The sequence below is a fragment of the Protomyctophum parallelum genome (genome assembly GCF_964188405.1).
Source record: "Protomyctophum parallelum genome assembly, chromosome: 11".
Classification (NCBI taxonomy): Eukaryota; Metazoa; Chordata; class Actinopteri; order Myctophiformes; family Myctophidae; genus Protomyctophum; species Protomyctophum parallelum.
Genome location: NC_139707.1, coordinates 36377071 through 36392245, shown reverse-complemented (window position 1 = coordinate 36392245; position 15175 = coordinate 36377071). Strand labels below are relative to the sequence as shown.

Genomic DNA, 15175 nt, shown 5'->3' with positions numbered 1-15175 from the left:
ATTGGAGGCAATGTAGGGTTCAGTGTCTTGCCCAAGGACACTTCGACATGTGGACAGGAGTCGAGCCGGGATTCGAACCGCCGACCCAGGGATCATTGGACGACCTGCTCTACCTCCTGAGCCACAGCAGCCCATGTTAGCCAGAGCGGTATGCAGCAATGTATGCCCATTGCATGCCTAGCCCTACTTGAACTTCCAAGCAAGATGTTACAGAGGCAGCATGTGTTAACTTAGTCAATGGCTCCACCCTGTGGGCAAGTCCTGTATAGCTATTTAGCTCTGGTAGTGGTAGCTATAGCTACCCACCTGCATCACATGGGGGATCTGATCTGAACAAAAGGGCCGCTGTCTCCGAGGCTATACACACACAATGGGAGCTAGGTCTGCCTGGTCAAGGGGATTTCTAATATACAGGTCGAACTGGATGTGACTGCGATCTTTGTTTTGTAAGGACAACAAAGCTGCGGGAGCAATGGGAATTGGCCTACGAAAGATTGAGAGTAACGAATATTTAATGGATCTCTGGGAGACTAGCTAGACTTCTTCACGTACCACTACTATCAGTGCGAACTCTTATGTTGTTTTTGTACAATTCTCTGTTTTGTGTGTCGGACACAATGCCATGTCGTCTCGGAACGCCACACTATACTTACTGTGGCTGCTGATGATGCTGAAGAACACAGTGGAAAGTATGCTTCCATTCTTGTATATTTCTGCAATTTATTATTTTCAAATAACCTTGTTTGCTCTTATTAATGCAGCTGCTAAGTAGCCTATTTTAGCAGGGCAGTAGGCTAAGTAAGTAGCCTACATCGAATTACTGACTATAGTGAATTACTGACTATAGAGTGACTCAAAGTCATAGATAAAAACAGCAATTTTTCCTGTCTAGGCCTATTATTTGGTGTCAGCTGAGCCAACCAATCAGCAATTACGCCTTCCGTCCGCCTGATTGTTGACGCAACACCCGTAATTATTTCCAACAACATGCTTTGCTGTGTGTGTGTGTGTGTGTGTGTGTGTGTGTGTGTGTGTGTGTGTGTGTGTGCGCGCGCGAGTGCGCGCAGGCACAATAAGGTTTAATCTGTATAAATACTTGCGCAAGCAGAGCGCGCAAGTAACAGTTTTCGTCCATGTCGCCGTTTGATGCATATGCGCCGTGCCAGCGTATGACGTAATGACTACTTGTGCTTGATAAGGCAGTGGTGTCAGATTACATACATTTATGTATACTTAGGGCATAGGGGCATTACCTTTAATCCTCCCGACACTAAAATATCGTCATTAGTCACCATCGAAAACCAATTACACCATTGGGTCCTTTAGTTTAATCCACATCTTTATTACATCATCATTGAGAGCTAGTTGTACCAGTTATACCCTGACGTCATATGCTGCTACGATACATATACGCATCAAACGGGGCATACGCAAAGTAACCACAGTATACCGCTAATCAAGTTACAAATGACATAGGCCTATAGGCTACATATATGTACATAGAGGCATTTCCTTTAGAATTGGCCTCAGGCCTAAATGGGTTAATAATAATAAAATGTCCCTTGTGTTGTCCAGGTATCAAGGTGATTGGAGGAAAGCAAACGGCAATACAAGGGCAGAATGTCTCGTTTCCCTGCACGCTGACTGAGATGCCTGCAACCGATGACATCACTCAGATCTTCTGGAAGAGGAAAACCGGACAAAACCCTGGTGTATACAGTGACTTCTTCACCATTTCACCCGAGTACGGAGCAGAGCCTGTTGATGCCGGTCATGACACTAGTAGATTCAAGTTCATCGGGAGCTTAAATGAAACGAACGGATCTATCCAATTATCTAATGTCACCCTGTTGGACGAGGGAGTCTACAGCTGCATCTTCACTCTCTTCCCAAGTGGATCCTACAGGACAGAGATGCCCTTGACAGTTCTTGGTATAATAACACCTTTTTATAATACTAGGACCGAATTGGAACTCCCCATTGGAACACATGGAAATTCTACATTTTATATATATATATAGAGCTAATAGAGGATAACCCATGCCCATGTTAGATGTGTGTGTGTGTGTGTGTGTGTCAGTCAGATTGAAAAAGGAGTGCTTGTTTTTCTCGCTTGAGGTAAGGTACAGACACAAGGGGGGGGGCGATGATTTACGCTTCTGTCGGTTCTGTCCCCATCGGTACTTCACTCGGACAGCGCTGAGTCGACGCAGCGCTCGGCACGGCGACTCAGCAGGGCCTCACGTGACTCAAGTCACCTTTCAAGCGGTGTGCGCATCCCGACAGTGAAACCGAGTACATCCTTTTCAATCTGACTCATTTTCCAATCGTACTGTGACATGTACAGTATTTATCATGGGCTTTCCATTGGTGATAAATTGTCCCGTATAAAATAAACCATACATTCCTCACACTGGAAAGTCATATGACATGCTCACAGTATTCTGTATCCACATGGCTATGACCGTGTGAATTCAATTTGCTTTACTTTTTGTTTTGTTACAGAACAAAGGTGTCTATTGATACCAATATAGAAATCAGATATGCAGCTTAATAATGCCAATTATGCATTTGTCTACTTGTTTGTGCTCTCTTATTAGTCCCTCCAGTTACCAGTCTGAAAATCAAAGTTCCTGTCCCCGTTGTGGGTGAAGATTGGGTCACGTACGCAAGCTGCATGGCTGCTGGTGCCAAACCTCCTGCAGAAGTGACCTGGGACACTGGGTCTTCTCAAGGAGCGCTGAGGGTAGTGTCCAACTCCACTCAACATGCCAACGGCACCACCACCACAATTAGCCATCTGGTTGGCACACCGACCAGAGATATCAACCACCTCCTTGTACAGTGTGTGGTCAAGCAACATGCTCTGGCAACAGAAGACACCCTGCCCTTCGCCATTGAGGTCCACTGTGGGTATACCTTTACCCCTTGCCCTCTAGCCTGGGGTCCACCTATGCTTTCTATGGAGTATGGACCATATGCAGAACGCGGCCATATTACCATATAAGTTAATGGCAAGGTGCTAACAAGGTGCAACTTCCCATTGACAGCCATTCATCCAAACAGAAAAGTCCTATCTGATTGTATTACACATCGTCAAATTCACTAACATTGCAACTGTACGAAAAGCTTGAATTATCCTCTTTCTATCCTCAAAGTGTTTGTTTCATGAAAATCCCCTGTATACATCAGGGGGGGAGACAGCCAGATATTTCGTGAAGCCTCATTTGAAATCGGTAGTTCATATAATGGCCTGTTGTGGCGCTGGACTGGACCCAAAAAGCCCCATAGCTCCATAGAGGCCCATGTATTTTGGCCCAACTTCACCTAGACTGTATTACCTTAATAAACATGGTCATGAATACTTTCTTCTTCCAGTCACTAGTTTAAAGTCTCATTTCTAATAATAATTAGATATAATCATAATATTCTTTTTGGAAAATTATGGTCCCATTAATTAAAAAAATGACCATAAAGAAAAAAAACCATCGCGTATGTTCTGAGGGGCGTGGCTACCGTTACAGTCTATGATCGGGATTCCCCTCCCACTCGAGTCAAAATAAAAACCAACGGAGAAGAAGGGGGGGAAGTCCCGCCTCGTTGTCTGGGCAGCCAATGGCCAGCTGGTCCAAAACGGAGCCAGCCAATGGCCAGCTGGTACCAAACGGATCTAGAAAGATGGCGACTTACAGTGCAGGAATAACAGGCTTCATTTTACGTCCATGTTAAACCCGGCGAACGCTTTGTCCATATTTTTTACAGTCTATGGTATACATGTTATGAGTTACTTTCTTTCCTTGCAGGTGATTATTTTTGTGTGTTGCAGTTGCAGTGTTGCAGTTTACTGCTCATTGGATATCACTCAACAGCCCTGTGTGCCACCTGTTTTGAATTTGCACATAATGCAGGAGGCAGCAGGACAGGCTTTACTGGAAACGATGATGGCAAGATGGCCGCGGTCTGCAAATGGTCAATGGCATAGGCAGCTCCCGGCAGGATCTGCCGGGAGAATCTAGACGCAGCTGCGCAGCATGAGACTAATTAATTAGAGAGAGACGATCAGAAATCAGCAGAGAGTGATAGTTTGTGCTACTCTATGCCGAATTGAAGTGGACTCGGTCTGGGTTTCCGAGGCTACTTGCCCTCTAGTCTAGCTTATATACCTTCCCTTTGAAGGAGTATCCTTTTCGCCTGCCACATAGATATTGTGAAATTCTAGTTGAACCCACGCCACAACACTAGCTGAAGAATGCGTATGTTGTCTCAATGAGTAGTCCAAAGTGCATATTTTCCACAAGTCATCACAGAGGAGTCATTGTCTTTCATAGCACATAGCCATATAGTTTACAGGTGAGGGGACATTCCAATGCCTGGGACCATGTATGCCACCTTTGTCGTTTTTGAGGTGCGCCAGCCCCTCCTATACACAGGTTTAATGTTTGTCTTGACTCTTTAGTTCAATGTTTGTTTTGTTTACGTCATAATGTGCCTCATTACGTCATATTGTATCTTTATTGTTAATGGTGTTTAATGTTGGCGGTACTGTAAAATGTATAAATGACTGACAGAGTAAAGCAATGAATCAAGCAGGACTGTCACAGGACTTTAAGTCCATTGCAGCATTAATATATGGGTACCATTGTCTCCAGTTCAGATGTTACCGACATTATTCATGTGCTTTTGATTGATTGAATACTTTATTAATCAGAAATGTAAACCGCACGAGGTACAGACATTAAGGCTAAAGGATAACACAAAAAAGTCCTGTTCCAGGATTATCTATATTTGTGCCATTATCTCCAGTTCAGAATGTGGGTGTTATTGGCAAAAATGCATATACATATATATAATATATGCATTTTTGCCAATAAAACGTATATATTATATATAGTAGCCCTTACCCGTTGTGAGATATTTGCCCCGGTACTGCGCCCGGTGCGTTTTAATTCACTAATAAATTCATTATTAATAATTAATGTGTCAAATCGAAAAAAGGGCTCCGTTACGCCCTCCATATTCATATGGTCAATGCCTGTGTGAAAAGAGCGATTGGTGCAGGCATTGAGGAGATAAGTGTTTGTTTCTGACAGACAGACAGACAGACAGACAGACATTCGGTGAATTATAGTATGATATTATTTGTACACGTGAAACACAGAAAAGCTTGAGTTTCTTTTCCCATTTTGGTCCTTCGATTGCAAAAGTGCTATGTGTTTTTGGGATCTGTAGACATCATTCTACACTGCCTACACTCAATACTAGTGCCTACACTGCTACTGTATGTCCCATCTAATTTTCATTCTTGCAGATGCACCCCTGTCCGTGAATATTCGTGAAACATCCAAAGATGTGTTGGAATGTGTGTCTGACTCAAGTCCAAAAGCTAGACACACCTGGAGTAGGTAGGTTCAGCAAACGAGTGCAAATGTTAAGTCTCTGCATACATGTTCAACCTGTATTCTCTCTCTCCCTCGTGACACACACACACAGCACGGCACCGAGTGCCGCACTATGAGCTTGTAGATCTGTATTTTTGAAAATGTGGCGCAAATCTTTGAATATACTTTCAGAGTGAACGTTTTTAACTCAAATCTTTGCTTCTGGGGGTGAGGGGTGTGTGTGTGTGGGGGGGTGGGGGTCCCTGGAACAACATATTTTCAGATGGGGGTTGGTGGCCGATTACATATATTTTGGGGCTCCTTTACATGAAGTAGTTTGAGAACGACTGACGTTTTTCAGAACACTGTCAGGATTTAGAAGGCATTTGTAGAATCATCCTCGGGTCTAAATTAGTTTTTGCTGTGCCTCTGTTCCAGAGCGAACCAGTCATGGCCCAGATCTGGGATCAGTGCAGAGGGAGACGTACTGCAGTTAGTCAGCCCCACCTCTGACCTGGAAGGCCTCTATGTCTGTGAGGCATCTAACCCGTATGGACGAAAAGATGGCTCTCTCTATGTGTACTATGCCACAGCCACAGGTGAGCGACATGAATGCACAAACAAATAGATGCCTCATTGGCCACTGCTGTTCGTTGGAGCCATGTGTGTTGAAGGAAGGGCGGAAGAATTTACACTGGGGGAGTAAGTACGAGGAAGTACCATACACTGACACCACAACGCGTATTCAGGGCGGAGTCACCACCCCCAAGGGAAGTTGGGATTTGCTCTCGTTCACTGCAATGCAATTTGCGGCATTTCCAAAACAATATTGCGCAGAGTAGTGATTATCAAACGTATTTGCAATGCCATACGTCGAAACGACGATGGAGGGCTCGTCTGAGGACGACCTAGAGAGATACGTTGAAAGATCTGTTGGCAGTGGCATAGGGACTACAGAAACATGGGGGTGAATTGGAAATTACTAAATTGGGGAGAATGAAAAGAAGAAAAAAAAACAACTAAACTTAACATTTGATCAGAAAAACATAAATATCCTAAAATAAACGTAATGTCACGTCCCCCATGCCCCTTTGTGTCGTCATGACAATGTTTTAGTTCTTTCTTTTCTTTTCTTTCCCTGTTCCTATAGGAGGTTGCATTGCCTGTTGGACGGTATTAGTTTTTAGCATGATTGCTGTTGCTGTTGCGGTTGGTCTTGCCTTGTGGTACTACAAGAGTAAATATGGAGTTTTACCCTGGTAACTATAAGTAGTGCATATGTATTCTGAAATTTAGATATCGCTGAAAAGATTTCTTTGAAGTGTATTGTATATTATATAATGTAATGATTCCTAAAACAGGAGAGAAGAAGTGGTGTTTCAGAGGCCTCCTGGTGATGACGAGAACCAGGGAGTAGAAGAAAAATTAGATGAGAAAGAAGTACAAGAGACACGATCATGTAAGCCATCTTTGTCGTGCAGAGCTGTCCATGTGTAAGGGGAGGAATGCATTTGTTTTGTTTTATTCGAAAGATATGCTGTTGACGGTTTGTCCAAAAGAAAAACTTGCTTTGTAGACGGGAGAGTTTCATTTTGTTAATGGCTGCGTTCCCCCAGGAGGAAGTCACTAATGTTGCTCTGGAGAGGGAAGTCTGGAACACTCTGGTGGAGCTGTTGCCCCCTGCGACCCGACTACGGATAAGCGGTTGAAGATGGATGGATGGGTGCATGCGTTCATACAAAACCTTTGAAACATTTACTGATTTATCTTAGAGATCGCTGGAATGTCAGAAGATATGAAAGGGAGGGACCGGACCGTGCATGAGCAGATGGCTCAATCCAGTATAGGTCAAGGGAAACCGTTCACAGTTGGTCAGTAGGCAGCAGCGGAGGAAGTGTACTAAAACTGTGGTTTTGGTATTCATTTTATTTCCCACTGTAATAGATTTTCTTTGTGAAGATTTATTTGTCGACTGTGTACAACCATCAAAATCAACCGACAAAAATACAGGAAAAGAAAATCTAAAGAAAAGCAAAAAGACAATCCTTCCCCCAAGCCCTCCCCGCCAGAATGGCACAACAATCAACTGACAACAACCTGCACAGGAACAGCAATTGTTGTCGTCATGTTTTAATGTTTTAACATCATCCTAGGGGAGTCGATGAAGGCAGAGCGTCGAGAAAGGAGCCCCACATTGTGTTGAATGGTTTTCTCCTTACATTATGCAAGAGCTTCTCAGGAGTACAATAAGAAGAAAGTTCATTCAGTGAGGTTTTTGAGGAAGGATATTTTTTTTCCCCCCAGCTGTGCTGGCGAGTAAAATAAAATATCTCTTATGGATGTTCATATTGATCCAGTGCCTGATGGATCTCTGATCCAGTGCCTGATTTGGAGATTATTTATCCCATTTTTCTATTGCACTTCAAGCGACAGTATCATACAAGTGGGGGTCTTCTTCCTTCATTGACAGGCAGTTTGCATAAGTTTCTCCACTGTGCTCCTGCACCACCTGCACCTGCACCACCTGCACAAAGAGCAAAAAGTATCCATAAATGTATCACAAAAACAATAAATGAAAGGGAAGGCAATAAATGTAGTTGTTACATTTTTAAATGTCACACCAAGCTATACAGAGTAACAGAGCATCATGTTGCTAACTTCTGATATTTACCCTTTCTATTGAAGGAGGTGAAATGTCATTTCTGGGGGAAAAAAAAGATTGTGGTTAGTGGGTGCTGGTATCCTTTCCGATATCACAAGTTTTGCCTCTGTTCTGATAGCATCGACACTTTTTGTGACTGCAGAGAGGGCGACTTGAAACAGCCTGACACATAAATTTGACCCAGACTTCTTCTGTTTCTTGTTATTTTATTTATTAATTTTGTTTACTTGTGTCTTTTGGAGGTTGTATGTTAAGAAATACAAAAAGGTGACACTACATAATGTAAAAACATCCGCATGTAATTTTGCATTGCAACCTGTTTGCAGAGTGGGGGTGGAAAAAGAGCTGACTGGTATAAAGGGTTCAGGCGATAATGAGACTAATAATAAGATGCATTGACTTTCTTCCTCATAAGTTAACCTATAATCTCACTCTGTTGAGCGGCAGCTGTTGCAGGCTTGTAGTCTGTTGCAGGAAACCACAGTGATTGAGAGCAGCAACACAGCAACAATGGCTCCTATTGCCACCAGGACCACCACGACCACATGAGTCACTCCAGTTGCTGCTGCTTCAGTTTCCTCTCCATCTGCAAAAGTGTAGTTCAGAATTTACAGAAGTTCATAAATCCCTGATTAAACTCGACACAACTAAAAGTAATTAGGCTAGTTAGTAACTAATTATACCTCACTTCCCTTTCTTTTGAATGGAAAATGCATGTGGTCTCCGAGGCTAATGGCCTACCTCACCAACCCAGTGCATTTAAACCTAACCACTAACAGTGGCTGAACGTAACACAAAAATAATGAGTTAAACCACACCAAACCCATGGCTAAAATGTGTCATACAAACGGTGCCTATTTACCTATAGCATTTAATTAGTATTTCCCTCCATGAATGTAGAAGTGACTTTCAGTGCCAATACTGCAAACATACCGTAGGCCTATGCTTCATTGTGTTAAAAATAATAATATATATATTTTATATATATATATATAACCCCTCAGGTTAACCACTGGCATACAGGCTCGGCGCCACTGAAGTGCAAAAGGGTGCATTGCCTGACCTCCTTGCACCCCCATGTGAAGTGTCTTTTTTTTAGGCATTCAGTTGAGTGGTAAATGTATTCATTCTTGTAATGTGACTGAGTGATGGGGACCGAGCTTGACTTCACATGAGGTCAAAACATCTATTCTTTTATGAAGTACCAAGAAAGTGCCACACCTCCATGAATTTAGGCCGATGCAATGCTATTCGCTCTGTCTGAGTAGCTGCAATCTATACAGGCAGACCCTTTTGTAAAATGCTTAGTGATGTCCTCTGAAAATGCCATGACAAGGCGAAATGAAGAGGCACCTGCATGTACAGTTATCACCCTTAGCTGTTTGATTTAACAACGCAACAGCTGTATGAAATAAAAAAATAACGACACTTGGTGTGCACCCTCAAACTTTTCGACTGCATGCACCCGGTCCTGCTGGCATAGCATACCTGTGATGAGCAGCTCCCAGTTCTGTTCCAAGTGTCTGGTCCAGGTAGCTGCGTCACAGGTGTAGTTACCGGAAGCATTAATGCCCACTCTTTCCCAGACCAGTGGATACAACTGAGTGGCATTCAGAATTATTTTGGGGCTGGCACTATGCTGAGGGTTATGGACACCCCTCTTTGGAGAAAAGCTGAACAGGTTAACCCCATTCTTCCTCCATACGAGCTGCTTGAGGTTTTTCAGTGACTGGTTCCCGCAAGGCAGTGTCACTGTGCTGCCAGCCGGCTGTGAGATTGTGTTCCCATCTGAGAGGGAAAAAAAGGGACGTTTCAGATGATAATGATCGAAACCTTGCAAAGGCATAAACAAATAATATTGCCAAAGAATTGTGGTGTCTGTCAAAACTAATATAGGTTGTTGGTAAAACGGTGAAATATGAGTGTGTTGCTCAGATCTGTAAATGCTGTCTTTTTTTTTTTTTTACCACTTGAGAATATCCAGATTATGATGAAGCATAGGACAGTCAGTGTTGTGTTCATGACAGTGCATGTGCATCTATGCACAGACCTCCATTCTACCTTCAACATTACTGAAACAAAGATGTTGAACTTTAGTTTATAACTTAGTTATGTTTGAAAACCACGATGGTTAAATTGTGAATAGGCCTACATAAAAAAAATGTAAATCAAAATACATTAAACTATGTTTTAGTTACTTACCAGCATTGCTTTGTCAATCTCACATTAATCCCTGTCTGAAAAGCCAATTAGATCTTCTCTTTAGACTCAACCTTTGTGATACAAATGCACCACCTCAAATAGCGACAGATTGATAGCTGTTTCTAGATGTGAATATATAGGCTTTTCTTTACATCCTGTCTGTTCTAGTTCGCCCACAGGCGTGCCACCCACAGACATGACAGCCACACAGGAAGTTCATTTTGAGAGGAGAAACTTTGTTTTTGTTAAGATATCAGGGCCTGCAAAGCTTCGAAGTTAATCATAGCCAATCAGAATGGAATATGACATATATCAGACAGGTTTGTATCAATTTTAACAATTGGCATATAGTGTGTTGAAGTAACTGATATTGAATTAGAATTTCTGGTAACTTGTATCATGAATTAACCTATTCGTAAATACAAGCATAAACCACAGTGGCCTGGATGTGTAATACGTAGTTACTTTGTGTTATTGGTGACTATCAAACAGATTCTTTAGTCAGCGTCTCGCTGAGAAGGTCGGGGAAAACCTGCAAAAACCAAAACCTGTCACTAAATGTATACTTCCCAGAGTAGGCTTGTATCCTGGTTGGTTGGCTACTTTATTAATGGATTAAAAACAGTAAATTTTAGGCGGCGTCTCATCAAAAGTGCTATTGAAGCACCAGCGAAGCGAAGTGAAGTGGTCAGCAAAAGTTTGACTTTCTACTTAGATGTCTTTATTATCCACAAGGGAAAATAGTTTTTCTCAGGTCAGTGCATACATTCAGGACAATACATACATATACAAATACAATAAAACACCCAGCAAAGTACTAGTAAAATAATTCTACATTTTTTAAAGCTATTTAAAAGAAAGCAAAGTCTCTCTCCACACCATGAAACACTCATAATGTGTTTGTGTGTGTGTGTGTGTGTGTGTGTGTGTGGGTGTGTCCATTATCAGTGCTCAGTTCATCTGCCTTTGTGTGTGCGTGTGTGTGTGTGTGTGTGTGTGTGTGTGTGTGTGTGTGTGTGTGTGTGTGTGTGTGTGTGTCTGTGTGTGTGTGTGTGTGTGTGTGTGTGTGTGTCTGTGTGTGTGTGTGTGCGTGCGTGCGCCAGGGGCACTGGCAAGCAAGTCAAGTTGAGGTGAATGAGGTATTGGGGGGTTTGTGTTTTTAAGGAGCCTAATCGCAGAGGGGATGAAACTGGCACTGCCCTTTTGCCCTTCTTGAATGTAGATGCAGCGTATCTCCTACCCGAGGGCAGGACCTTGAAGCATGGGTGCTGAGGTTATGAGTCGGGTCTATCGCGATCTTTCCTGCTTTCTTCACTGTCCTCTGGTCGTAGAGATGCTGAAGGGCAGAGCACTCTGAGAGCCCTCCATACCAAGCCAGGAAAGAAAAGGTAAGGAGGCTTTCTTGGCAGATTTCATTCTTAAAGTTCCACCAAAGTGACCAGCAGTTTTGAATGCTACTCCTGACTGTATCACCATGCAGAAACCAACACCAAGTGACTCGAATCCCCTGCATTCTCAACTCAGACTTTATTTATAAAAGCACATATTACAACGACCAAAGGTCGACCAAAGTGCTGTACAGGTTAGAGAAAAAGAAATCAAAGAAAGCAAGACCGACAAAAACAAAGAAAAACAGATAAATACAAGGAAACAGAACATATGCATGCATAATTACAAAGTTATACAATCAAACGGTGTCGAAGGCCACTGTGAAGAAATGGGCTTTCAATAAGGACTTAAAGGCCTCTAATTCAATCTGCCTCATTCAATTCTGAACGATTGTGACCATAACAACAACCCATTCATATAGGCCTACATGGCACCTACAGGAACAAATACATTTTCACCAAATACATTTGTAAATCAGAAAACACATCAGTAAACACAATGAGAGTAGGAGGGGTGGAAGAGGAGAGGAGATGGGGAGGAGTGCTGAGCTGAGCTGAGGCTGTGACACAGTCACACACACACACACACACACACACACAGACCGGACCTCGACACACAGTCCACAGTGTCCAGCTGTCCGAGATGGCAACCAGAACCATCTACTTCACAGTGAACGGACAACCAGAACAGGCCGAGTTCCCTGTCGACTGTCCTGCACAGGATGTCAAAGGTAGGACGAACAATTTCCCACAGGTCTACAGAGCTTGTAGATCTGCTATTTTTCTTTTTATCGTGAAAACGTGCAATTTTTGAACATATATTCTTTCACAGCAAACATTTCTTTGCTTCTGGGAGGTCCCTGGAACAACATTTTTAGGGCCCTTGACATAAAAAATGTTGAGAACCACTGCCATAGAAACATGAGGTTTTTCAGAAAACTGTCATTTTGTAGAATCGACCTCAGGTCGAAATGGGTTTTAATGAGAGCGGGCGTCATTGTTTTACTATGATACTTTGGCACAAGCATCCTGCAACGCAAAGCTTGAGAAGGATATTGTTTGGTGTATGTAGAGGTGGGGTGGATACATAATAATAATAATAATAATAATGTGTAGTAAAGTCCATACATGTGGCCATTTGTACTGGGGATACAGATGGACATGATATTTATGCCTGTATTTATATATATCTACAAATCTGACTATATTCTAGCACATTTCTACCCTGTGTCAAAGTGTAGAAAGCCAATCAATCTTCAGGTCTTCAAGTCTATCTATCTATCTATCTATCTATCTATCTATCTATCTATCTATCTATCTATCTATCTATCTATCTATCTATCTATCCATCCATCCATCCATCCATCCATCCATCCATCCATCCATCCATCCATCCATCCATCCATCCATCCATCCATCCATCCATCCATCCATCCATCCATCCATCCATCCATCCATCCATCCATCCATCCATCCATCCATCCATCTAGAGGTGGACACACTGTGTTGTGTTTGTAGAGGTGCATGTGCAGGTGCTGCTGACAGCTCTTCAGTGCTTTGAGTAACGTTACTAAGGTTTTGCTTGAAGTGTGTGTGTGTCAAAAGAATGGATCGATGCATCTCATGAATAGAAAGTGTTGTTCAGGTCTGTGTGTGCGTGCGCGTGTATAGTGTGCACCCATGCACATGTGTGTACCCATGCACATGTGTGTACTGTGCACGCATGTGTACCACTTTGTATTATACTTTCCTGTTCAAATACATTTTTCAATCTTTTTCATTCCTCCAGATCTGTTCCGCTCGGCGGCTGAAGCAGGACCCCATGACATTCTGAAGCTGTACAACCCCAAAGGCAACATCATCAACATCTCACCTCGGCTGCAACCAAACGATCCAAACACCTCCTACAAGCTGGAGGTCGTGGCGGCCGACTGCAACAGTGAGCTGTTAGGTATCTCCAACAACATGGCTTCATGTATGGGACAATGTTGCACCACAGTTTAGTTCCATTTCTTATCTATTATATTATTTCCTAACAAGACAAACAAATGTAAATCACCAATGCACATAGTTGGCCATGCACAGGGACAGCTAAAACAATGAAACAATGACAATGATAAAAGGGAAAAAAGGAGGGGGGGGGGGGGGCAAAAATGTAAAGACAAAACAAAATCGATATTTATATATAAATATACTGTAACTCGTGAAACTCATGAGTCAGCAAAATATAATAGGATTGTTTTGTTTTTAAAAGAATGAAAGAAAAGAACATACAGACACTACAGACCAGTACAAGACAAACACAAACAAACAAACAAACAGACAAGGACAAGACAAGACAAATAAGACATGTACAGTACATCTTTTGTTTTTAATCTTTGGTGTTCTTTCAGGTGTGGGGCTTGCCGTGGCACTAGGATTTGACCTCTCAGCCATGGAGAAAAGGTAGGGGGGAGAGGGTGAAAGCGTAACCACTTGAGCCATAAGAGGGCACTCTTGGCCCAGCGAAATAGCTGATCTACAAGCTCACAAGCTTGAGAGCTTGTAGATCATCTATTTTCGGGGCGCAACCCAGCACTCTTTAGCTAGTGGAGAATGCGGTGTATATGACATGGATTTCGAAACAAATTAGTTCAATGCAAAATGCTGCGTTCAAGTTCAGGAGAGGGGCATTTGCATTTCTTCCACGCTGCATTCGTGGTCTGAAAAGGGCAGTCGTGGGTAAAAGGGCAGGGCTGAAGCCCCCTTTGATGTCTACGTGTGCACGTTCCTGAGCACTGGTTGTATAAATAAACGCATAGCTGACATAACCAAAATGTCGGGTTGAAAGTTGTTAATTTATACTCGACATTACTTATAATGACTTAACGTCACTTTTTGTCCATGCTAAAGCCCTTATCCGTAAACTATACTTTGCCTTTTCTTTGTTTTTATTATTTTGAAAAACATTTGTGAATAGTTCAACTAGCCTCTACATTGACACGTTGTGAGCTTGTAGACTGTCCATTTTAACTATTCAAAAAATGTTTATCAAAATACTGTAGAAAATTAATAAAAAGGCTAAGTAGTTTAGGGATAAGGGGTTTAGCATGGACTCTGTCAGACTGTCACTGTGTTCAGACTGCAGGCCCTGGAGAAGAAGATCATGACTGAAGCTGGGGAGACTCCTGCAGTCGTTTATGAGATGAAGAAACAGGTGGATTCATTCAGAGAGAAACTAGAGGTAGGCCTATAATACTGATTACTGTCTGTCTGTCTGTCTGTCTGTCTGTCTGTCTGTCTGTCTGTCTGTCTGTCTGTCTGTCTGTCTGTCTGTCTGCCTGCATGTCTGCCTGTCTGTCTGTCTGTCTGTATAGAATATGTCCAGATAATATGGATATGCCTGACAAACTTGTTGGTTCTCTGCTAATGGGTAACAACAGGTTCTTTGACACCGAGAAAAGGTATATAATTGCAAACAGGATTTCACAACTTCACGACTTTCATTGGCCCTGATTGTATTTCCCACCGGGAACCAGCCTAATATAATCAATCATATTGGAAGA

The 15175-nt window shown here is 42.6% G+C and overlaps 1 protein-coding gene and 1 long non-coding RNA gene across 3 annotated transcripts; one reads left to right on the top strand and one right to left on the bottom strand.

The window, feature by feature from the left end:
- The first annotated feature begins 401 nt into the window (after positions 1–401).
- Positions 402–8329, top strand: LOC310866312 (nectin-3). 2 transcript variants are annotated; one of them, XM_083775908.1, is made up of 8 exons: positions 402–689; positions 1576–1932; positions 2601–2909; positions 5309–5402; positions 5817–5977; positions 6529–6615; positions 6740–6837; positions 6995–8329. In XM_083775908.1, the coding sequence occupies exons 1-7, from the start codon at positions 623–625 to the stop codon at positions 6793–6795; spliced, it is 1131 nt and encodes a 376-aa protein (XP_083632034.1). In that variant the 5' UTR covers positions 402–622; the 3' UTR covers positions 6796–6837; positions 6995–8329. The 2 variants fall into 2 exon arrangements, with proteins under 2 accessions (XP_083632034.1, XP_083632033.1); XM_083775907.1 differs by having other exon boundaries at positions 6529–6637.
- Positions 8330–9252: 923 nt separating this feature from the next.
- Positions 9253–10745, bottom strand: LOC310867190. The gene is made up of 3 exons (XR_014569984.1): positions 10243–10745; positions 9506–10112; positions 9253–9468 (listed from the first exon to the last, which is right to left on the bottom strand). It is a non-coding gene; the product is annotated as an uncharacterized lncRNA (long non-coding RNA).
- Positions 10746–15175: the final 4430 nt, after the last annotated feature.

Coding starts and splice junctions, on each gene's coding strand:
- LOC310866312 (XM_083775907.1), top strand. CDS start 623: ATGTCGTCTCGGAACGCCACACTATACTTACTGTGGCTGCTGATGATG. Junction 5,403..5,816: donor GCTAGACACACCTGGAGTAG/GTAGGTTCAGCA, acceptor CCTCTGTTCCAG/AGCGAACCAGTCATGGCCCA. Junction 6,638..6,739: donor AAATATGGAGTTTTACCCTG/GTAACTATAAGT, acceptor TTCCTAAAACAG/GAGAGAAGAAGTGGTGTTTC.